Source organism: Dendrobates tinctorius, unplaced genomic scaffold, assembly GCF_039654945.1.
Source record: "Dendrobates tinctorius isolate UK_male_01 unplaced genomic scaffold, ASM3965494v1 ptg000126l, whole genome shotgun sequence".
In the NCBI taxonomy this organism is placed as follows: Eukaryota; Metazoa; Chordata; class Amphibia; order Anura; family Dendrobatidae; genus Dendrobates; species Dendrobates tinctorius.
In genome coordinates, this window is record NW_027361794.1 from 20,650,387 (window position 1) to 20,675,794 (window position 25,408).

At 46.4% G+C, this 25,408-nt stretch overlaps 1 protein-coding gene across 1 annotated transcript in view; it reads right to left on the reverse strand.

Annotated features, from left to right (window-relative positions):
* The window catches only part of LOC141047167 (uncharacterized), a 549,720-nt gene that overhangs the window by 49,480 nt on the left and 474,832 nt on the right, over positions 1-25,408 (reverse strand). The window contains exons 2-6 of the mRNA XM_073542124.1: positions 15,886-16,031; positions 15,577-15,756; positions 15,372-15,495; positions 15,191-15,288; positions 14,898-14,988 (exon numbers count right to left, since the gene is read on the reverse strand). Of these exons, the coding sequence (XP_073398225.1) occupies positions 14,898-14,988; positions 15,191-15,288; positions 15,372-15,495; positions 15,577-15,756; positions 15,886-15,963 (571 nt within the window). The 5' untranslated portion in view covers positions 15,964-16,031. The remainder of the gene's footprint in view (positions 1-14,897; positions 14,989-15,190; positions 15,289-15,371; positions 15,496-15,576; positions 15,757-15,885; positions 16,032-25,408) is intronic.

The window sequence follows — 25,408 nt, forward strand, 5'->3', positions numbered from 1 at the left end:
TCAAACATAAAGATACCAAATGTAAAGTTTTGGTGAAGAATCAACAACAAGTGGGACATAATCGTGAAGTTGAATGAAATTTATTGGTTATTTTAAATTTTTTCTTGAAATTCAAAAACTGAAAAGTGGGGTGTGCAATATTATTTGGCCCATTTAACTTAATACTTTATTGCGCCACCTTTTGCTGCGATTACAGCTGCAAGTCGCTTGGGGTATGTCTCTATCAGTTTTGTACATTGAGAGACTGAAATTCTTGCCCATTCTTCCTTGGCAAACAGCTCGAGCTCAGTGAGGTTGGATGGAGATCGTTTGTGAACATCAGTTTTCAGCTCTTTCCCAGTCTCAGGTCTTTTGCAGAGTCCAACAGGTTTTCTTCAAGAATGGTCCTGTATTTGGCTCCATCCATCTTCCCATCAATTTTAACCATCTTCCCTGTCCCTGCTGAAGAAAATCAGGCCCAAACCATGATGTTACCACCACCATGTTTGACAGTGGGGATGGTGTGTTCAGGGTGATGAGCTGTGTTGCCTTTACGCCAAACATATCATTTGGCCTTGTTGCCAAACAGTTCGATTTTGGTTTCATCTGACCAGAGCACGTTCTTCCACATGTTTGGTGTGTCTCCCAGGTGGCTTGTTGCAAACTTTAAACAACACTTTTTATGGATATCTTTGAGAAATGGCTTTCTTCTTGCCACTCTTCCATAAAGGCCAGATTTGTGCAGTGTACCCCTGATTGTTGTCCTATGGACAGACTGTCCCACCTCAGCTGTAGATCTCTGCAGTTCATCCAGAGTAATCATGGGCCTCTTGGCTGCATCTCTGATCAGTCTTCTCCTTGTTTGAGATGGAAGTTTAGAGGGATGACTGGGTCTTGGTAGATTTGCTGTGGTATGATATTCCTTCCATTTCAATATGATCGCTTGCACAGTGCTCCTTGGGATGTTTAAAGTTTTGGAAATCATTTTGCATCCAAATCCAGCTTTAATCTTTTCCACAACAGTATCACGGACCTGCCTGTTGTGTTCCTTGGTCTTCATGATGCTCTGTGCCTCGAACAGAACCCTGAGACTATCACAGAGCAGGTGCATTTATTCAGAGACTTGATTACACACAGGTGGATTATATTTATCATCATTAGTCATTTAGGACATTGGATCATTCAGAGATCCACAATGAACTTCTGGAGTGAGTTTGCTGCACTGAAAGTGAAGGGGCCGAATAATATTGCACGCCCCACTTTTTCGTTTTTGAATTTCCAAAAAAAATTTAAATAACCAATAAATTTGATTCAACTTCACAATTGTGTCCCACTTGTTGTTGATTCTTCACCAAAAATTTACATTTGGCATCTTTATGTTTGAAGCATGATATGTGGGAAATGGTTGAAACGTTCCAGGGGGCCGAATACTTTCGCAAGGCACTGTATGTAGGCGAAAATAATAGTAATAAAAACTTCTACTCATTTCAGAAAAAACAAGTCCCCCCTCAGGTCCATCATCTGTCAGTGGAAAAACAGAGGTTTCCACATTATTAGTAGCTCAAAAGCTCTTGAAAACATGCTTCCATAAATCAATGCAATATCTCCCAAAGTGAAATCTCCCCCTCGCTTCTGAGCCTTGCAGTGTGCCCAAACCACATTTAGACTCCATGTATTTGGCATTGCTATAGTGAGAAGAACCCACTTAATTTATGGTGTGCGTCTCCTGGAGCCATATCTGGCACTATGTGTTGGGTAATAAAATGGTATATTTGCAATTTTCTCTCTCCAACATCCACTGAATGCTAAAATCCAGAAAGTGCCTGTAGAATCAAAATAGTCACTACTCCTATAGATTAATTCACTGAGTGGTATAATTTCCAGACTGGAGTGACCTTATGAGGATTTCTATTGCTCTGGTTTTCTGACATTTTATCATATTAGGGTTTTTCATATAGTGTGTCTCATCTCCTCTGGGATCTGCTCCTACAACATCTTATTCTGTCATCAGGAGCCGCCTTATTCATTCTGCAGGCGACATTGGTAATGGAAGAGATGTCGGAAACCGAAGCTTTTGGGTGGTGCAGGCACTGTCCAGCCACTAAAATTAGGTTGCCTGGGAGCAGTAGTGCCAACCAGTCTGGCAGTATGAGTGTGTGTGCTATCCAGCTGAAGTAATCTACTCCCTGCTTCAGCCAACTGGAAAGCACCACACCCTATTAAAGCTTGAAGCATATTTATGGAAGCTGTCTGATACTGCTGTGTTCTCCCATGTGTAAGGAGGCTAATGGCTGCATAATCAATGGGAGGTATGTGCCACAGGGATGGCTGCTCCCTGCGATGCAACCCAGAGTGCACGGGAGCACTATGTTGCTGTTTAGTGCACCTGGGTCCGGGTTACAGGTAGCTATGAGAGATGGGAGGGTCTGGCTACCTACATGCCTCACCTCTGAGAGGGTGCTCACTGGAGCCCATTTCTCTGCAGGACCTGCAGGAGTTTGAGGACCTGCAGTGATGTCACAATCACATGACCAGTCCATGTGATGTTACCTCACCTGTGGGTGTGGTTACAGGCTACCTAAGGGAGCCTGTGTGTTTGGCACATGTTGCAGTGCTGGCTAGTCTGAGCCAGAGGAAGGAGGCCTGTGAGAGAACTCCAGAGAGGACGGCCTGACAACCGGGAGAGATACTGACTGGGGGTCAGTGAGAAGTGGTTATAGGATGCCTTTGAGGTTAAGAGGTGTCTGGGAACCTGTGTGCCAACACTAACCCCCACGTAATCCGTGTTATGCTGACCAGGGTCAGCGAGGGACTGTGGTTATACTATGGAGCCCAATGTGTAATGGACAGTGGACTGGCTGCTGCATGCTACAAAGTTCCTGATGAGCGGTTTATGCTGTACTCTAATAAACTGAATGGACTTTTTAACCCTAAGGGTCCCGTATCTACCTCAATGACCTGCCAAGTGAGTACGCACCGTCCACTCATAGTGTGGGACCATTACACATGGTTCAGTCTTTTGTATTCAGCTCCTAGTTAGTGTATTTGATTCTTGTTGTGACCCTGGTCCGTTTACTAACTACTCTTATATGTTCTCATTTTGTATTTTTTCTGCCCTCCTGGTTCTTACCCAACTACTTGATTATTCTTCTTGCCGTCTCTGACCACAGAACAGCAGGTAACACAGTGACCCATGCCCTAGGGCTTTCTGTATAAGTCCAGATTCACAGAGGGTGATGGGTAAGGCAATCCCTATTTTGGACACTAATTACTGTAGTCAAAAACTGCAAGTTAAGACAACACATCTACTGAAATGAAAAAAATACAAACACATGGGCCATGCACACAGTGAGCAAGTCTGTAGGACAGTGTTCACACAACCAAAAGACTGAAACATAGAAAAGCACAGTAAAACAAACATATAAAAACACTCTGTTGTAAAGAAGTAACAGTAAACAGCAAGTGCTGGTAAAAAGATGATAAAAACAGGGTATTTGGGTTTCTTGTTTTTGCAAGATTAGGGAGGTTTTCCACCCCTCCCTTGTGGGCCATGCACATAAAGGCCGTCTTCTGCAGTGTGTCCACATCGGATATTACCTGTCTGAATCCTGCTCATACAGGTACTATACACATGACCAGGTTTTTAAATACATCAGTTAGGGACTGCTCTGATATGGGTTACCTTGACATTTAGTAAAGCGGCTTAGTATACATTTTTTGCAAAAAATGTAGCAACCAAATACCCTTCTTTTATCATCTTTTTACTAGCACTTGCTGTTTACAGTTGCTTCTTTACAACAGAGTATTTTTATACGTTTGTTTTACTGTGATTTTCTTTGTTGAAATAATAAAATGGTCTTCATCATTAAAGAATGAGTAACTATTGGTGAAATGTCTCTGGAGTAATTAGAGTATGGGGCTCGGTGGCTCTTGACAATCTAAACTATTGTAAAGGCCAATATTTTTTGTCAAGTGAGTTTCAAGAAGAAATATTAGACATTTAAAAAGAACTTTGTCCAATAGTGCAGAGATAAGGTGTCTTAACACTAAACCGGAGTTGCACTGATTTATGTGGAACCATTGGAGCTTCTATGAGTTGTGACCAGAGGATTAGAGAAAGTATTAGTGTTCCCCATTTAAGGAGCAATTGTGCAGTAATCTGAATTCCTTAGGATTGAAAACATAATGGAACTTAAGACGTGGAGTGAATCTATGAAACCAGGGCTCGAGCCATGCCAACACATCTCCGGAAGGTGTAAGGAACTAGCAGGACCGCGGGTTGCAGTGACGAGCAGGAGGCAGAACAAGAGTTAACAGGTACTTTATGAAGAGGTTAATCGTCAATCAATACTCCACGCAAGGAGATTGCAGAAACACAATGATGCAAGTACAGAAAAGAAGACCAATGTAGAAATAACGTTAATAACGCTCGGTAAAGGAATGGATCAACTTATCAGTCTGCAGCTCCCGGACGATAAGGGTTGTACGATACCACGATATCAACGCAGGTGACATAAGAAGTCTCTGAAGAGATCTCAGATGAAGTTGAAGCAATGTCTCTTTAACGAAACGGCGGTTCCTGGCTTTTCCAGATGCGAGCTTCCGGTCCTGGTACACGGTGTTGCACGGGAAGTAGAAGACGGTACAACAAGTGGACCACAAACTTCCAGAGAGGAGGCTGCAGATGGGCCTACGGAGTCAGCGTGTAGCGTGTGGTCCGTTTGAGAAAGCTTGTCAGGCACTGCGAGGGGTGCTGTACAGTCAGAGCTGTCAGGTATGGAAGTCTGCCGGGAGCTCGTCTCTATCTGAACGCAGGCTGTGCGCACAGAAACAGTAAAGCCACGGCGTACGTCTGCTCGTTGGCGTGGAACAGTGGAGACGGAGTCATCCTTCTCCTTGAGTGTTCTATGTCTTCCCGCCAGAATTACCCCCTTTGTGCGCTCAGCTCCTTTTATCCCTAGCCCACCCCCTGCAGTCAGGTGCCAAGGTCTGCTCCAGTCAGAAAGTACTTCCCCCCCGCAATAATGGTGACAGCCCCAATGGTTCCTGCCCAGACATACAAGAAGCTGTCCCAGCCCGGTCCATTTCCCTACGTTCCCCCACTCCTTTTGCTCGCCATTCCACGGACGATAATTCCGGAGAACTGCATGGGCGCTTTCTTCTCCTCTGTATTTTCCGTTGCCAGATAAATTGAACTTGCTCATAATGATTGAAGGGTTTGCCAGCTGTTGTACATTCGGAGCGCCGTAAATTGGAAAGAGTAGTGGAGTCTTCTGGGATGGTAGAATCCGTTGGCACTGTTGGAGGCCCGGACGTGACTGTACTCTCTGACACATCTTCCTGGGAGATCCTGAGCCCTTGTTCTGTATCTTCCTCATCTTCTTTTATAACAGGAACTGACTCAACGGTTTCTGGCATCTGGCACTTGTGTTGGATCTTTAGACAAGCAAGGCTGAAGCATGTTCCGGTCTCCCTCAGATTGAAGCAGAGTTTTGGTCTCCCTCAGATTGAATCTCATACACAGGGCCCACAGAGCTGACTCGCCTTTTTACCCGATAGGGATTTCTTTCCCATCGATTTTCCAGTTTGTCGCGTAGACGTTTGTCTCGCACTAGAACGCGGTCTCCAATTTTAAGGTCTGTTGCCCATGGTGGAGTTCTTTCAGCATGCTCCAATTCTCAGAGTCTGGTCTGTACTAGACGTTACAGGGTCTGTAGATGATGTCGATGTTCTCGGACCCATGAAGACACTTCTACCCATGAGCCGCTTTCCTCTGGATCTAACTCAGTAATTCCTTTACCATCCCTGCCGAACAGCAGTGAGTAGGGAGTGTAACCCGTGGTACTATGCACTCGATTGTTATAATAATAATAAATTTTATTTCTATAGCGCCAACATTTTCCACAGCACTTTCCATTTCAGAGGGGACTTGTACAGACAATAGACATTACAGCATAACAATAATCACATAGATCCCAAGAGGAATGAGGGCCCTGCTCGCAAGCTTACAATCTATGAGGAAAAAAAAGGGAGACACGAAAGGTGGGTGGTAACAGTTGCCCTGATTGTATGGACCAGCCATAATGTTAAGTGTGTAACAGTACAGATGCAGAGGGATAATGGATGCATAAAGCATGTGGGAACATGATGCGGGGAACCTGGTTATGGTAAAAACTTTTGGCTGTGCCACATAGGGATAGATTAGGTTAATGTGTTGAGGCGGTAGGCCAGTCTGAATAAATACGTTTTCAGGGCACGCTTAAAATTGTGGGGATTGGGGACTAATCGTATTGACCTGGGAAGTGCATTCCAAAGAATTGGCGCAGCACGTGTATAGTCTTGGAGACGGGCGTGGGAGGTTCTGATTATTGAGGATGCTAACCTCAGGTCATCAGCAGAATGGAGGGCGCGGGTAGGATGGTATACTGAAACAAGGGAGGAGATGTAGGGTGGTGCTGAGCCTTGAAGAGCTTTGTGTGTGAGGGTAATAAGCTTGTACTGGATTCTGGAGTGGATGGGTAGCCAGTGTAATGACTGGCACAAGGTAGAGGCATCGGTGTAACGATTGGCGAGGAATATGATCCTGGCAGCAGCATTCAAGACAGATTGGAGGGGGGAGAGTTTGGTAAGAGGGAGACCGATTAGAAGAGAGTTACTATAGTCGAGACGAGAATGAATAAAAGAAACAGTAAGAGTCAAAAGTAAGAAAAGGTCGAATTCTAGAAATGTTTTTGAGGTGCAGATAACAAGAGCAAGCCAGTGATCGTATGTGGGGGACAAAGGAAAGCTCGGAGTCAAGCATGACCCCAAGACAGCGGGCATGTTGCTGGGGAGTAATAGTGGAACCACACACGGAAATGGCAATGTCGAGTATAGGTACATTAGTAGCGGGAGGAAACACGAGGAGTTCAGTCTTTGACAGGTTCAGTTTCAGATATAGTGAGGACATGATGTTAGACACAGCGTTTAGACAATCGCTGGTGTTTTCTAGAAAGGCAGGCGTGATGTCAGGAGAAGAAGCATATAATTGGGTGTCATCAGCATAGAGATGGTACTGGAAACCAAATCTACTGATTGTTTGACCAATAGGGGCAGTGTACAAAGAGAAGAGGAGGGGGCCTAGGACTGATCCTTGAGGAACCCCAACAATAAGGGGAAGATGAGAGGAGGAGGAGCCAGTTATAGACCCAAACCAACTCTGAAACTAATTCATGGACACCGGGCCTTCCGATATTCTTTCAAAGTTCTCAGCATTTGGATCAATGTACGGTTAAAGTGTTCACAACAGCCATTACCCTGTGGGTGATATGGTGTAGTCCGAGATTTATCAATTCGGTACATGCGATGTAGCTCTTCCATCACCTTTCTCAAAAAACAGGCTCCCTGATCTGAATGAATACATTTTGGATAGCGATAAGTCTGGATAAAATTTTTACAGATGACATGCGCAGCTGATTCTGCAGTTTGGTCTCTGGTAGGGCTCACAATCGCGAATTTTGTAAAATGATCCACCATTACTAAGCAATGTTCATATCCCTGAAGAGCAGGTCCAATGGTCAAATAGTCTACCATTGTTAACTCAAAGGGAGTGGATGTCACGATGGATTATATCGGAGCTTTCTGCTCTGGTGGTTTCGCCAGTTCAAACGTCCGACAAGCTCTGCATGTTTCTTCAACTACCACCTTCAGCCTAGGATGATAAATGAACCGCTGTAACCATTGGAAAGTCTTTTCCAGGCGTTCCTTTTTCATGGGCCTCGATGGAAATCTCGGTTAATAGAGTCTCTAGAACTAGGACTTGCCAGGTGGCCCCCAGCTCCGTTTGGAGTTGCACTTTCCGATACAGTAACCCATTTTTCATCTGGAGGCGTTCCCACTGATGAAGGATCCACAGAGTTTCTGGAGAGATAGTGTTCCTTTCTGCCAGACTGTGTCACGTCGCCGTCAGACACAGGGACTGCTGTTCCTGCCTCAGCCACTGGGAGGCGCCGGACTGTCACGTCGCCGTCAGATACAGGGACTGCTGTTCCGGTCTCAACCACTGGGAGGCGCCGGGCGGTCACGTCGCCGTCAGACTCGGGGACGGCTGTTCCTGCCTCGGCCACTAGGTGGCGCCGTGGTTCCCCCGTGGGTGGTGGTGACAGAGAAGGGGCTCCTATACAGGCATCTGGTGGGTGCAGGCTCCGCTCCTCTGTCAGTCATGAAAGGGTTGGTGCATCACCATCTGGTCTGGTCCTGGGGGCAGTCCAAATGACATCATCAGACTGTGAACCTGTGAGGGATAGCCTGATCCTTCAAATACCTTGGGGCCTGTCTTGCAGGCCGCTAGATATAGTCTTGGTTTCCCCAGTGTGCTAGTATGTTATTTGCGATCTTTGATTCTGACCTTTGCCTGGATTTGACTCTGCTCCTGCCTGACGATTTTGTACCTCTGCCGCCCTTCTGGTTTACGACTCTGACCTTGGCCTGGTTTTTGACTCTGCAACTGCCTAACGCTTTTGTACCTCTGCCTCCCTCCCGGTTTATGACTCTGACCTTGGCCTGGATTTGACTCTGCTACTGTCTGCCGTTTTTTGTACCTCTGCTGCCCGCCTGGTTTAGACTTGGATTCCTAACTACGCTTTTGGTCCCGTTTTTTTAACCCCTTTCTGGCAACCGTCCTGTTCTGGTCCGCTGCTCTTATTCAGACAGCTACCTCCTGGGCTCTGCTGTAAATCCAGATCCCTGTATAGGGGTAAAGGGTATCGGAGTTGCACGGGGTGCTGCCTTACTGCAGCCCAGACTCGCAGACTGATGTCACAGACTGGGGGAGTCTCTTTGAAATTACACACCGCCTCAATAGAGCAAGCTCTCCATCTTCTTGTTGCAAGCAGACCCATTCATCCTGGGATCACCCTAAAATTCCTCCGGGGAACTGTATTTGTATCTGGTCCTCTGTTGTTGCCACAGTGTTTGCGAGCTCTAGAAACCTGGGAATCCCTTCACTTTCCAGTTCCTCATCTCTATTCCTTCCTGGTTCCTGATGTTTTATTCTGGATAGAGCATCAGCATGAATGTTTTCTGCTCCTCTCTTGTACGTGATTCTATACCGGAATTACGCCATTCTTGCCACCCATCGTTACACAGCCCCTAGCTTTGCATTTTCCAGATGAGCCAGAGGATTGTTATCGGTGCGCACTAAAACGTCAGACCCAAACAGATATTATGTGAACCTCTCTGTCATAGCCCCCACCAACGCAAGCAGCTCCAACTTGAAGGAACTGTAGATGTCCAGATTACAATCAGAATAGTGAAGGGACTGACATACATAAGCGATCACCTTCTCTATTCCGCCCTGTACCTGCAACAACACAGCCCCAAGTCCATGCAAACTCCCGTCAGTATGGAGAATAAACGGTTGAGAAAAGTCTGCATGAGCCAGCATAGGAGCTTCCGTCAAGGCTTACTTCAGGTCTTGGAAAGCTTGCTCCTGATGTTCTTTTCAACAAATCTTCCAGTACTTTGTGCCAGAGGGCGCTCCTTTCAATAGGTCTTGTAGCGGTCTGGCCCGGTGAGCACAGGTGGAACATATAACATTTTTGAGGTTTCACCTTCAGCCCGTATTTCTGCAAGCGACTCAACACTTGTTCTAGACATTATAAGTGTTCCTCAAATGAAGCAGCGTAGACTATGATATTGTCTAGATAGATTAGCGTAGCTTCAAAGTTCAGATCACCTAGACATCTTTCCACGAGACGTTGAAAAGTTCCAGAGGCAATAGCCAACCCGAAAGGCATTCGGTTGAATTCAAATAAGTCCATGGGAAAAATAAAGGTAGTCTTTGCTTGATCTTGTTCAGACATTGGTACTTGCCAATAGCCATTGGGGAGATCTAATGTTGAAAAGAATCGGGCCTTCCCAAGCACAGACTCTTCAATCCTGGATAGGAATCCTTCACGATACAGGCGTTGAGTTTCCGATAATGCACACAAAAATGCAGAGTCCCATCTTTCTTTCATATCAAAACTATTGGGGCAGCCCAGGGGCTCTGGCTTTCTCTGATGACACCTTTCTGCAACATCTGTCCCAGCATATCTTTCACCTCCTGATGTAAGGATCTGAATTGTGTACCTGTTTTGCCCTTAGTTCTGTCCGACTTTGCCCTTACCTAAGATGGAGTTAATGGCTTCATGGAAGCCATCTTGTTTCCTGTTTGCTTGGTCTTGCCCTTAGTTCTGCTGGACTTTGCCCTTACCTAAGATGGAGTTAATGGCTTAACGGAGGCCATCTTGTTTCCTGTCTGAGATGCCTTGTTTCCTGTCTGCTGCATATATAAAGGGACTCTGCACACTATACAGTGCTTGTGTATCTCACCTGCTACCAAGCTAAAAGGACTAGTATCTTGCTTGTCTCTTCGGGATACCCTGCTTGCTTCTGGACTTACGTTCCACCTGAAAGACTGTTGCTTCGGACCTGCTCTCCGTTAGGAGCCCAGTTCGGGCTCCGGACCTCTGGATCCTGCATTCCCAGACTTGAACTCGCATCACTGGTCTGTACTGATAACCCCTCATATTCCTGACTCTGTCTGATGTTTAAAGCCACTGTTGTTTCCATCTGTTACCTGAAGCTTGTTTCGCTACAATATATATACCGTATTACATTGAATTCTGAAATAGTGTCCTTGCCTTCACTCTGACCCATGTCACCAGTCTCCATAGAACATTGTAATAATCGTATGACACCTGATATAATTGTGGTGGAATTTGTTGATAGTGGTGTCTTATAAGTGCGGTATTTTCCATGGGTATTTCATGAGTGATGGCCGTGGTACAGCCAAAGTCATCTTCATAACGAGCAAACACGTCCCTATATCAACCCAATAGAGCTTCCACATGCTGCATCTGTTTCTGGGTGAGTTCAGCCAATTCAGCTCGCATTTGATCCAGGATAATTTGCCCCTCTTGAATATGAGACCGAAGCATTCACTGTAACGGTCCAGGGGTCTTCATGGTGCACTTTCAACTGCACGGGTAGGGGTGGCATTACTTCTTCAGGCATGCCCACAACTCGTGCCACTTCAATTCTGGGGCAAACTGTGATGTCCTGGTCCTCTAAATTAACACATTGTCAGGGTACTGCTCCATCCCGCAAAGTGGCCAACATACGAGCTACCAAAAATCCCGAAAGCAGTTTCTCTGAACATAAAGGCTCAATCTGAATCTCCACTCCCTCCAGTGGGATAGGAGCTCGAACAGGCAGAGTCTCCACCATTTGTCCTGGGGGCAACATAAGTTTGTCAAAAGAGGGCACAATCACTTTTCCTAATGCTTCTCCATCCTGGTATGACTCCTGCGCTTTAGCTACACGGACCAACTGTTGGAATATTCTTCTCTGAGGAGTGTGGGAACGCCACTGCTTCAGGGTTTCATTGGCGGGTTCATTCATTTGAAGACTTCCAAATTCTTTTAAGACGTTCATACCCAGAGTAACTGTGTCTGCTATTCACTTCTCCGCGGGTCAGCACCACACCCCTGCATCCCAGGTCTTTGCCACACATGGAGATCTGTATCCATGCCACCCTTGCGACCGGAATGGGCAATTGATTGGCAGCCAACAACTTTATTACTGGGCCCCACTCAGGCCATCTGATTTCAGAGAAATGTTGCCGGAAATAGGCCTTGGGCATTGTTGTCACTTGGGAGCCTGTATCTACTAGGCATCATACTGCATGACTGTCAAACTCAGACCAGAGGGCACATAGACACTAAATTTGCTGGACTTCCACTACTCTTCCTCATCTGACCTGGCTCCAGCCGGTGTCCCCCTTACACGGAGCCCTCTACTTTAACAGACGTCGGGGCTGAACTCTTCTCCGGTGTATGCACTCCCGCGCCATATGTCCATGTCAGCCACAGTTAAAGCACGTGAAACGCCTTTGTTGGCGGAACCTTCTGGGATCCCGCCAAGACTCCGGACCTCCACTGGCCCCTGAAGTATCTGCAGCAGCCTCGGTCTTTTTCTTAACCTCAGCCAACTCTTCTTTCAAATTCAGAAGTTCTTTCCGTAATTCTTCCCCCCCCCCCCCCCCCCATTGAGGTTCAGAGTTGGTATTCATGGACACTTCTGAACCCCGAATCTTCCCCACCGGAACTGTCACCCCCTGCTCCTGCTCTTGGGTGCGCACTTTACTTCCTATTTCGAAAAACGTCAAGCAAGGGTTCACCCGCACGCGTTCTCTCAGGGTCTGTTTCATCAGCGTGTCTCGCAAGCCCGTAACTAAAAGGTCTCACGGCATTATGTCCATAGGAACTACGCTCATGCCATCTTTCCTGACAGTTGCAGTATGTAACTCCTGCAATGCGTTCATATACTGCGTCACAGTCTCCCCTTCCCTCTGCATGTGGCTAAAAAGACCTGTCCTCAGTTCCTCAACGTTGGTGAGGTCTTAGTGAGTCTCTTACAAAATCTGCAACACCTTGATAAAGGTGTCTCGCTCCCTGGGGGCCCTTAACATCACTGAGTCTCTAGCTTCTCCATCTAGGGCCATAACAGCCACCTCCGCTTCCAAGGCAGGGGTCATGGGGTGGATCCTCATCATGCCCCGTATTTGCTCAGACCAGCTCCATAACATGGTGTTTGACAAATTATTGAACATTGCCCCCAGCGAGATACTGGACCTCGGGACTCCCCCAACTGCTTGATTTGCCGCCTCCGTGCTGTTACACTGCATCCTGCCACCTCACGCCAAATGTAAGGAACTAGCAGGACCATGGAATGCAGTGACGAGCAGGTGGCAGAACAAGACTTAATGGGTATTTTATGAAGAGGTTAATTGTCAATCAATACTCCATGCAGGGAGATCGCAGAAACACAATGGTACAAGTACAGGAAAGAAGATCAATGTAGAAATAACGTTAATAACGAATAAAGGAATGGATCAACTTATCAGTCTGTAGCTCCCGGACGATAAAGGTTGCACGATCCCATGATGTCTACACAGGTGACACGAGAAGTCTCTGAAGCGATGTCGGATGAAGTTGAAGCAATGTCCCTTGAACGAAACGGCGGTTCCTGGCTTTTCAAAATGTGAGCTTCCGGTCCTGTACACGGTGTTGCACAGGGAATAGAAGACGGTACAACAAGTGGACCACAAGCTTCCAAAGAGGAGGACACAGAGGAGTCAACCTTCTCCTTGAGTGAGTGTTCTCGGTCTTCCTGCCAGAAGTCCCCCCCTTTCACGCGCTCAGCTCCTTTTATCCCTATCCCACCACCTGCAGTCAGGAGCCAAGGTATGTTCCAGTCAGAAAGTGCTTCACCCCCGCCACAATGGTGACAGCCATGATGGTTCCAGCCCAGACACACAAGAAGCTGCCCCAGCCCGGTCCATTTCCCTACACAGGCGTGAATAAATCTATATTACAGTCATCAGCCATGCATAGCTTAGAGATATATGGCACAGATGTAAAGTTTCTTGTATAGTTAATCAAAATGCTGTTTAAAGTTAGTCGGTTTTTTAAAGAAATTGAAAAGCCATGACAAAGGGAAACGCTGTTGTTATTGTACAGAAATTCACACTTGGCCTCACTGCACATTTAATGTTCTTGATCATAAAAGCGAACTTTGGCCAGAAAGACTGGACCTGGTCTTGTAGGGACCATATGAGAACATTCAGCAGCACAGAAGGGAGAGAAGGTAGATTCATCCAAGAAGATATCAGGGATCTAGGAAGCCAACAGCATCATTACCCTCCACTTTCTCTTTCAGGCCCAGCATAATATTTTTCTTTGAGCGATTTTCTAACTTGTCAGCACATTCTACATACGCTGTCATTTGGCTTTGTAATTTACACATCTAGGCAGGTAATGGTCAGCGTCGCCTAATCCCAGGGATAGGCAGATCCTCCAAGTTATAAATCTAATATATAAAGCTCAAAGTGTGTGTGTGTGTGTGTGTGTGTGTGTCCGGGATAGGCATCCGCACCGTAGCAGCTACAGCCACAAAATTTGGCACAGTCACACGTCTGGACTCCGAGAGCGTCCTAAGCTATGTTGTGAGGCAAAATTTTAACCCCGCGCGTTCCAATTCACCAAACAATTTTGCCCCTATCTACATACTGGGGGAAAAAGTGTGTGCGCGTCAAGCCCCGCCCCTCATTGTGATGTCATAATGCCCCTATTTGCATAATGGGGAAACAGTGTGTGCGTATCAAGCCCCGCCCCTCATTATGTCACAATGGTTGCCATGGTGGCGCTGATGTCATCATAGGTTGCAAGCCCTGCCGCTGCTCATTATGATGTCATAATGGTTGACTATGGGATGGAGGATATATGATGGGTATATGGGCACTGCACTATGGGATGGACGATATGTATGACGGGTATATGGGCATGGGACTATGAGATGAAGGATATGTGATGGGTATACGGGCACTCGACTATGGGATGGCGAATATGTATGATGGGTATATGGGCATGGGACTATGGGATGGAGAATATGTATGATGGGTATATGGGCACTGCACTATGGGATGGAGGATATGTATGACGGGTATATGGGCATGGGACTATGAGATGAAGGATGTGTGATGGGTATACGGGCACTCGACTATGGGATGGTGGATATGTATGATGGGTGTATGGGCACGGGACTATGGGATGGAGGATAATTATAATTTGCTATAACTAACCACAGTTAGTTACTATGCCCGGGCAGCATCGGGCTCCTCAGCTAGTTCTATATTAAAAAAAAAAAAAAAAAAAAAAGGGCTTTCAATGCCCAGTCATTTCAACAGTTCTGGGTGGAGGAGAATGCTGTGGTTTAGAGGCAAAATGGTAATCACACAATTGTGGTACGTCCAGACTACACCACCAATAAAGCAGCCACAGCCGGTGACTGAGAAAAAATCTGTAATTTCTCTGCATTTACTGGTTACTACTCACCTGGGTAGTCATATGTAGGAGTCTCCTCTTTACACCGCTCATCACTCCTCACATATGTCTTTGCAGTATTAATATGGGTCAGATCTTCACCCTTAAAAAAAAAAATATTGTAAAATTTACAGACAGATGGAGAAGTCACATCTATGATCAGCTCTAATCCTGCCATCTCCACCGTTCTCATTACACAAGTATAAAACATATAATACTGGGGGATAAAACAAGACTGAGCACAAGACCTTCACAGCCGTCTACACATCATAGGGGGGATCTCATGACACCTTCTCTCCATCTACCTGATGATCCTGAGGAACATTGGGATCTTCTTGTTTACAGTCTCGTGGAAGAAGAGGACGGGGACATTTCTCTGGTGTTGTCCTCTTACTGGACAGGTCTGGAAGAAACATATATAGGGACTGAATTCATTCTTTACATACAGATAATTTTAGGCCGTGTGTATTTAGTCCTGTCTATTACCTGGTGATGTGAGGGGCTGGGGAACCTCCATCATGACGTCCTTGTACAGATCTTGGTGTCCTTCTAAATACTCCCACTCCTCCATGGAGAAATAGACAGCGACATCCTGACACCTTATAGGAACCTGACACATACAATGATGCTGTCATCCCCGATCCCTTCATAGCATTACTGTATAATGTCCCAGGATTCCCAGCAGTGTCACCTCTCCAGTCAGCAGCTCAGTCATCTTGTAGGCGAGTTCTAGGATCTTCTGGTAATTGATCTCCTCATGTATCAGGGGGTGAGGTGGAGGCTCCGTGAATGGGTTCAGGGGTCTTCTCCATCCCTCAGACACAGGGTCCTGACAGCGCTCACTAGAGGTCTTCTTCACTACTGTGTAATCCTGGTTATGGAGAGACACATTAATAAATCTCACTACAGACATTTCCAGAGTCCTCACCTCTCCAGTTCTGTCCATCTGTTATTCCCATAGATAAGAATGATGTAATGTGACGTCATCAGAATCTCTCACCTCTCCAGTAAGCCGGAAGAGGATCTCTAGGGTGAGGTGTAATATCCTCTCCGCCATCTTGTCTCTGTCCATATCCATCTTTGATGGTAAATCAGGAAAATTCTCTTATGTAGATCTTCACTGAGAGGATCCGATATTGTAGAGACCTGAATGAGAAGATGAGACGATGTAACATCATAAAAATCCGGTGTAATAATACAATTACTGGAGATAAGGGAAACATATGAGATTTATTATTTTACAGTATTTAGTTTCCTTCTTTACATCTACTAATAAAACCTATATATTTAGGCCACAGACAACAAGCAGTTTCTTCCTCGGAGTCGGCAGCTGAATACGTTTCTCATAGACTCATCTTCCATAACGCTAATTCTCATCTCATTTACCGACACTGGAATCGGCATTAGCAATACTGCAGGAGATATTCATTACACGTGACAGGAGAAATAACTACTTCATTATGAGGACGACATCTTCATCTTCTACTACGGCTCTAGAAACATATTTGTCCAGAGTCAGTCACTGACTCCATCCCCACCGGCCGTCTATATGAAGGTTTCCCGTCTTCCCCGCACTGTAATCTTCTATCACGTTAGATCTCATGTCTGATTCACACACAGAAGTTTGAGGCTTTTATAAAAGCTTTTTTTGTTTGCTCAAACACCGCAGACAGAAATGATCTGATCCCAAAGTCTCCATGTACAGTGTTTTCCAGTGTTCCAAAAGAAAAACTGGCTCCAACAATTCTTGTAAAAAGGGAAAAAAAAAACTAAAAAAGCAGAAGACACATTTTGTTTTTTTTAAGACGTTAAACATGTGCTTTAATTTTTTTACCGCATATACTCGTGTATAAGCCGACCCGAGTATAAGCCGAACCCCCACCCCCCCCCCTAATTTTGCCACAAAAAAAATGGGAAAATTTATTGACTCACGTATAAGCCTAGGGTGGAAAATGCAGCAGCTACCGGTAAATTTCAAAAATAAAAATAGATACCAATAAAAGTAACATTAATTGAGACATCAGTAGGTTAAATGTTTTTGAATATCCATATTGAATCAGGAGCCCCATATAATGCTCCATACAGTTCATGATGGGCCCCATAAGATGCTCCATACAAAATCCCCCCCATATAATGCTGCACAAAGGTTAATAATGGCTCCATAAGATGCTCCATAGAATAATATGCTTCATAGATTATGCCCCCATAAAATGCTCCATAGATTATGCCCCTATAAAATACCCCATAGATTATGCCCATATGCTGAAGCTTCAAATATAAAAAAAAAAGACATATACTCACCTCTCCGCTGGGGCCAGGTGCCGGTGTCACCGCTCGTTCAGGGCCCCGGCACCTCAGATATTCACCTGTCCCATCGCTGCTCGCCACTGTCTGCCAGGTCCTCTGTCAGTGACTGTTCAGGTAGCAGAGGGCATGGCGCGTACTAACCACGTCATCGTGCCCTCTGCTGCCTGAACAGTCACTGACAGAAGACCCGGCAGACAGCGACTAGCAGCGATGGAACGGGGACAGGTGAATACTACATATACTTACCCCCTCCTGGCGCGGTCTCTGCAGCCCCCCCGCTTCTCCCACGGTCTCCCTTCCTTCAGCGGTCACGTGGTGCCGCTCATTAAAGTCATGAATATGCGCATATTCATGTCATGACTTTAATGAGCGGTACCACGTGACCGCTGAAGGAAGGGAGACCGTGAGAGAAGCGGGGGGGGTGCCTGCAGAGACACGTGCCGGGGGGTAAGTATGATCTGACACTCCCGATCCCCCTCCCCCGCCGACCCCCCCTGGCATATATGACTCGCGTATAAGCCGAGAGGGGGGGGACTTTCATCCCCAAAAAATGGGCTGAAAATCTCATCTTATACGCGAGTAAATAAGGTAACTTTTGGGCCCCAGAACATAGATGTACACCACAGGGATGGCACAGTAGTGGCTGCAACAAAAACCCTGGCAGTTTAACCACTTGCTACCCTGAAAAACAAACATGGCTTCTAAGCATGCGTGACAAAGTTTGGCTGTATGCCCCTCCACCCCCAAGTACTCGATAGTATGGGGCAGCCTAGTCATTATGATACTTACACATACACTCAGCTTTATATATATAGATGTGTGTGTACCAAGCCCCGCCCTGCATTATGATGTCATAATCATTGCCATGGCGACACTGATGTCATAATGGGTATATGGACATGGAACTATGGGATGGAGGATGTGTGATTGGTATATGGGCATGGGACAATGGGATGGAGGATGTGTGATGGGTATACGGGCACTGGACTATGGGATGGCAGATATGTATGATGGGTATATGAGCACAGGACTATGGGATGGCAGATATGCATGATGGGTATATGGGCACAGGATTGTGGAATGCAGGATATGTATGATGGGTATATGGGCACTGGACTATGGGATGGAGGATATGTATGATGGGAATATGGGCACTGGACTATGGGATGGAGGATATGTATGATGGGAATATGGGCACTGGACAATGGGATGGAGGATAATCATAACTTGTTATAACTAACCACAGTTAGTTACTATGGCCGGGCTCTTCAGCTAGTGCCTAATAATGGTGTCTGGGCCTGTAATTTACGTAGGTCTAGTAGGCTGGGCCAGAGGCAGCGTCCAATAATTTACCTTTTAACGTCCCCATACACATTAGACTAACGTGCATGAAAGCACTGATTTTGGGGGGTTTGGGCGACTATATAATGTATTTGGGGGTCTCCCAAGAGATGATGTCAGGACAGAGAAGGATCTGGCATCCTGAATTTCAGAGGATAATCCATTTGTTCTTCCTGTAGATAATCCTCCTCTATGGTATGGAGATGAATTGAGGGAGACCAAAGTCCAAAAATAAACTTTCCTTTACTTAACAAGAACTTGATGAGAAGTATATACATCAGATAGGAGTCACTACACTTTATCAATGCTTCTTCTGCATTATGCAGTCAGGTATTTTCCGGTTACATGTGGCGGTACATAACTTTTGTCCCAGTTTAGTGACAATGTCACGTCCTCTCTAGTAAAAACAATTGTTTGCTTAAATCTTGTTTGTCTGAGATAAGGAATCCTATCACATTTAATTAGGCCTTCTGCCCCCGTCTCCCAGGGAAAGGTTCCATACTGTTTAGCTCAGGCCAGGTAGCTTACTTAAAGACATCATCCTGCTGCTCTCAGTGAAGTCTTATCCCTTTAACCCAGGGGTGGGGAACCTTTTTCCATCCGGGGGCCATTTGGAAATTTCTACCATCATTCGAGGGCCACACAAAAATGATCACCTTGAAAATTACCCGGGTATATTTAGTCAAACAATTAATTACGGTAACTCACCCTTAATGTGATGGCTGGAGCTGCTTCTCCATCACTGGGGGCTATATATATCATGGGTGGTAGGATATACAGTACTCAGGGGGATATACAGCACTTTCGGGGTAAATACAGCACGGAAATATACACTTCACTTGGGGGGCACATACAGCTGTGGGGGGATATATAGCACTGGGGGGGACAGGGATCGTCGGGGAGGCTCATAGATCACCGGGGGGGCAGATCACAGAGGGGTGACACGAAGATCACAGGGGTGGGTCACATATCACAGGGGTGCACATAGCTGGGGGCACAGAGATCACGGGGGGCATATAGCTAGGGGGCACAGATCACAGCAAAAAAAAAATCAGGGGGCCCATAGATCACAGGGGACACAAAGCTGGGAGCCAAAGGTATCACTGGGGTGCACATAGCTAGGGGCACAGAGATCATGGGGGCATATAGCTGGAGGGCACAGATCACAGGGGGCATAGATATCACATGTGGAAACAGCTGGGGGGCACAGATGGAGGGCACAGAGATCACAGGGGGACATATAGCTGGGGTGGCACAGATCACAGGGGTGCACATAGCTGGAGGGCACAGATCACAGGGGGCATATATAGGTGGGGGGCACAGATCACATGTGGAAACATAGGTGGGGGGGCACAGAGATCATGGGAGCACATAGCTGCATAGCTGGGGGGGCACACAGCTGAGGGGCACAGATTACAAGTAGAAAAGCACACAGCTGCCAGCACAGAGATCCCCGGGGAGGAACAGAGCTGCGGGCACGCACAGAGATCGCTGTAGACTCTCTGGCAGCATCTCCTCTTCTGGGACATGTGGACGGGAGAGCATTGAGCGCTAATCGCGCCCACCCAGACGCTAAACCCGCCCACCCAGACGACCTCATCATTCATGTGCAGGGCAGGCAGCGTTTGGTAATGAACGCTGCGTGCCGTGCACTTGGGGGTTAAAGGGCCGGCAGCTGACAGGATACAGCTGCCGCCCGAGCATTGGGGACTCCAGGGACCTGCCCGCAGGCCGCATGAAAAGCCACTGCGGGCTGCATGCGGCCGCCGGGCCGGAGGTTCCCCACCCCTGCTTTAACCCCTCCTTGACCTGCTGTAGAAGCTGCGTTCTTGCAAAGCACCGTATGCGTACGGCGCCACTATTTCTGGTCACCGTGCTGCATCGCAATGGGTAATTCCTAGTGCATTAGGGGAGCGTAAGTTGCATTGTTATTGACGTCCATTTCTCTTTTGCAAAAAAAAAGAATAGTTAGCACTGGGTAAATTTATAGGGAGGGGATTAGTGTTATTGTTACATCTTACGGTGGCCTTGACAAACTTATATGTCCATCAGTTTTTCACCCAGAATCACACCATCATCATCATCATGCCCCAGATGGACCCCTGTAAATGCAGCAGAGATGATGATATTTTGGTGAATTGTGCTGCATATGGGCATAATCAGAAAACCAGAGATTCGGCAATACTGGAGTACTGATATACTCTACAGTACCCCAGTATTCTCTATAGCCATGACAAGGACATAATTTGAAGCAATCCAAACTTTTCTGGATTACAGGCGTACAACCCCTAAAGGGACATCACTGTAGATGAGTCTCTGGTTTATTTCAAATGGAGGTTACAATTTCTGACAATACCTGCCCAGAAAGAGGGCCGGTACAGAATTAACCTGTACAAGAGGCCTTCAGGGTACACACACAAATTTAGGATCTACGAGAAGGACACCCTGATTGAACCCCTGAATGCCCTCCTGTCCTGGTGTTGAGTGGGAAAATTGCTGCACCCTATGCTGATTAAGGGTTATCACCTCTATACGGATAACATTTACAGCAGCATCCCACTTTTCAAGACCTTTCTGTTAAGGCCCTGTCACACTAGGCGATATCGCTATAACGTCACTGGTTTTTGTGATGTTATAGCGATATTTCTAGCGATATCGCTATGTGTGATACTTACCTCTGACCGCTCCCCCGCTGGTTATCGCTGATCGCGCGAGAACGTCCTGGACCGTTTCTTGTCGTCAGCTTCCTGCTGTGACGACGAGCGACGCGTGGACGCGGGCGGGAGGACGTCAGGATTGCCTCGTCTGACAGGTAAGTAGCGATCCCCGACCCCTGCGATGTCGCTGGTGAGATCTGCCTGTGTGGCAGCTCACTAGCGACCACTTAGCGATGCACCAGCGATCCTGACCGCGTCATATCGCTGGTCGGGATCGCTGGTACATCGCTAAGTGTGACAGTACCTTTAGAGGTACAAGTTGCCTGTGGCACCATGCGAAAGACTCCCTACTCTGCTAATTGGACAAATGCTGAGAAAGGGAGACAGCAAAGTCCAGTGCAGAGACAACATGCTTGTGGTCAAGTATAAGGACAAAACGGATGTTCTTATCTTGACCACCATACATCGTGACAACAGCTCCCTTGTCTCCATTCATGTTAAAACACTAGTCCCAAAGCCAGATTGTATCCTGGATTACAATCAGTACATGAGGTGTAGATCTCTCAGATCAGGTCCTCAAACCATACATAGCCATGCGAAAAGCTAAAGTATAGTACAAAAATTGGCTATGGACGTTGCATAGATGGCACCATTCTACTCAGAACTGTTCAGGCTTTCACCAGATATGTCACAAGAGTATCTTTGTTAATATTTTACCCATGTGAATGCAAGCACAAAATTTTAAACCGCATTTTTGAAAAAAAAACGTTTAATAACTTCAAAAAATGCACATGTGTCTGCTATGCTCCTAGCCACATCTGTACCAAAATTCAAGTTGGGATCGCGATGGGATCATATTTAAAAATATATCTATTACAGTGTCAATTCGAAAATCTTGGATTCAGATCTGTTCTGCCTGTGGTCTAAAAAAGTGGGGTCTATACTTACCAAATCCATGATTTTTAGATATCACTGTATTATTTTATTATTTTACAGCTTAAAAGCAGGAGAGGACAGAGGAGAAAGCTTTGTTAGGGCTCAACCTGAGAATAAACAGGGGTTGACAGTGAATGCAGAGCAAATGACAGGCCAGCAACTCTGTCATTCATGTTAAGTATCTGCCCACCGCAGAGTCAGGAAGTAAGGGTACCGTTACACCTAGCGATGCACCAGTGATCCCGACCAGCGATATGACGCGGTCAGGATCGCTGGTGCATCGCTAGGTGGTCGCTAGTGAGCTGCCACACAGGCAGATCTCACCAGCGACATCGCTGGGGTCGGGGGTCACTACTTACCTGTCAGACGCGGCGATCCTGCATCCTCCCACCCGGCTCCACGCGTGGCTCGTCGGCGCCACAGGAAGCCCAGCAGGAAGTGGCCGACGAGGAATGCGCGAGAACGTCCTGGACCAATCAGCGATAACCAGCGGGGGAGCGGTCAGAGGTAAGTATCACATGCAGCGATATCGCTAGCAATATCGCTGCAACGTCACAAAATCGGTGACTTTACAGCGATATTGCTAGCGATATCGCAGTGTGTAACGGGGGCTTAAGACAGAGCTTCCGAGCTTTCATGTCCTGACATGCCTGGACATGTTCACTCTTGAACAAACAATAGTCTCTACACAGGCAACAAGGGAATCGGTATGCTACAATATTGGTGAGTGTGTTTAAAGTTTAAGTAAATTTATGTTAATAGTTTAATGCTTTTCTTAAGGGCTAATACACACACAGCGCTATTCTGAGGGATCATCGTTCAGAAAAACGCCCCCTCATTGATTTCAATGGGGTCAAACACATGCAGTGCTTTTTGAGTAAATCACTGCTTGCACTACTTCTTGATCAATGCAATAAATGCAGCATTTATCACTATTTATATATATATATATATATATATATATATAAAAAAAAGCTGCCATCGTTTTCACTAGCGATTAAAATAACTAATGCAGATATAGTGAAAACTCGGTAGAAAAATGCTGCCAAAACTGCAGCGTTTATCCACAGACAGAAAAGCTGTGTGTGCGCTAGCCCTAATACTCACTTCATAGTAACACAGTTATATCTCAAGTGTACTGTAAATCTTTATTTTTATTACCCATCTTCCTTAATATTAACTGTATTTTTCTCACACAGCAATGGCTGCTACTTCTCAAGGAACAGCATTTTATAATATACTAGATGGTGGCCCGATTCTAATGCATCGGCTATTCTAGAATATGTATGTAGTTTATTTTTGAAGATTTAATAATAATGCAATAATGCACCCCCCAATCCAGATATGTATGGTCCTCTCACCCCCAATCCTGATATGTACGGTTCTCTCACCCCCAATCCTGATATGCATGCTACCCCTCAACCCCCTATCCTGGTATGCATGGTCCCCTGACCCCCCCAATCCTGTTATGCATGGTCCCTTCATCCCCCAATCCTGGTATGCATGGTCCCCTGACCCCCCCCAATCCTGGTATGCATGGTCCTCTCACCCCCCAATCCTGATATGTATGGTTCTCTCACCCCCAATCCTGATATGTATGGTTCTCTCACCCCCAATCCTGATATGTACGGTTCTCTCACCCCCAATCCTGATATGCATACTACCCCTCAACCCCCTATCTTGGTATGCATGGTCCTCTCACCTCTCTTTCCTGGTATGCATGGTCCTCTTACTCCCCTTTCGGGGTATGCATGGTCCCCTCACCCCCCCAATCCTGGCATGCATGGTCCTCTCACTCCCAGTCCTGGTATGCATGGTCCTCTCACCTCTTTCCTGGTATGCATGGTCCCTTCATCCCCCAATCCTGGTATGCATGGTCCTCTCACCCCCCCAATCCTGGTATGAATGGTCCTCTCACCCCCCCATCCTGATATGCATGGTCCCCTCACCCTCTTTCCTGATATGCATGTCCCCTCACCCTACAATCCTGGTATGCATGGTCCTCTTACCCCCCTTTCGAGGAATGCATGGTCCCCTCACCCCCCAATCCTGGTATGCATGGTCCTCTCACCCCCCCCCCTTTGCTGGTATGCATGGTCCTCTTACACCCCAATCCTGGTATGTATGCTCACCATCACCCCCCTTTCCTGCTATGCATGGTCCTCTCATCCCTCAATCCTGCTATGCATGGTCCCCTCACCCCCCTATCCTGGTATGCATGGTCCCCTCACCCCCAAATCCTGGTATGCATGGTCCCCTCACCCCCAAATCCTGGTATGCATGGTCCCCTCACCGTTCTTTCCGTGTAGCCGCGACCAATCACTGCCGCAGCCCTCTAGCATGTAAAAAAATATTAAAAAATTTAAAAGAGGTTATTCTCTCCTTCCGACGGCCTCCTGTCTCTTTCCACGCGCCCGGCCTCGTGTTCCCAGTAATACTTTGCGGCTTAGACCGATGATGACGTCGGTCTTCTTTCTCGCTCTCGCAAGAGTGACGTCATCAGCGGTCTAAGCCGCAAAGCATTACTGGGAACGCGAGACCGGGCGCGTGGAAAGACAGGAGGCCGTCGGAAGGTGAGAATAACCTTTTTTTTTTTTTAATTTTAATTCTCTTTTTTACAGATTAAGGCCTGCGCCCGACTGCACCTGCCGCTGATTGGTCTTGGCCTGGTGGCCGCAACCAATCAGCGGCAGGCGCAGCTTACCTTTACAAACAGCTGCGTCTGTCGCTGATTGGTTGCGGCCTGGCGGCCCCGACCAATCAGCGACCCGCGATTTCGGTTACAGACAGACATGATAAGACGACTATATATATATATATATATATATATATATAGATGAACAATCCTTTTGAAAAAATTGGACACAACAAGATAAAGATCTTAGGCCGGTAGAAGATTGGATGTTTCATATAAATCCATCAATCAATGCAGGCATGAAAATTTGTGACAGTTGTAGAAAGCAACTTGCAAAAGAGAAAAATACTTTGCAGGCAAAATTTTTGGAAGAACCTGTAACTTCCAACACACAGAATTAAATCCTGATTTAACAATAGAGTATTTGAATAAATCACTTTCTAACATTGAACAATCGCCCATTGCAAAAAAAAGAATCCATTATCCAGGTTATTGCCAAAAAAAATTAGAAAAAGTCACAAAAAATTGACCCTTGAGCTGGCAGGTGAAACAGTAGAAGGTGAAGGAAAAATGACACTGATTCAGAGATCATTCTGCAGCTTAAAGATACATTTAAATCCACCCACAGCAGAAGTGAACAGTTCATA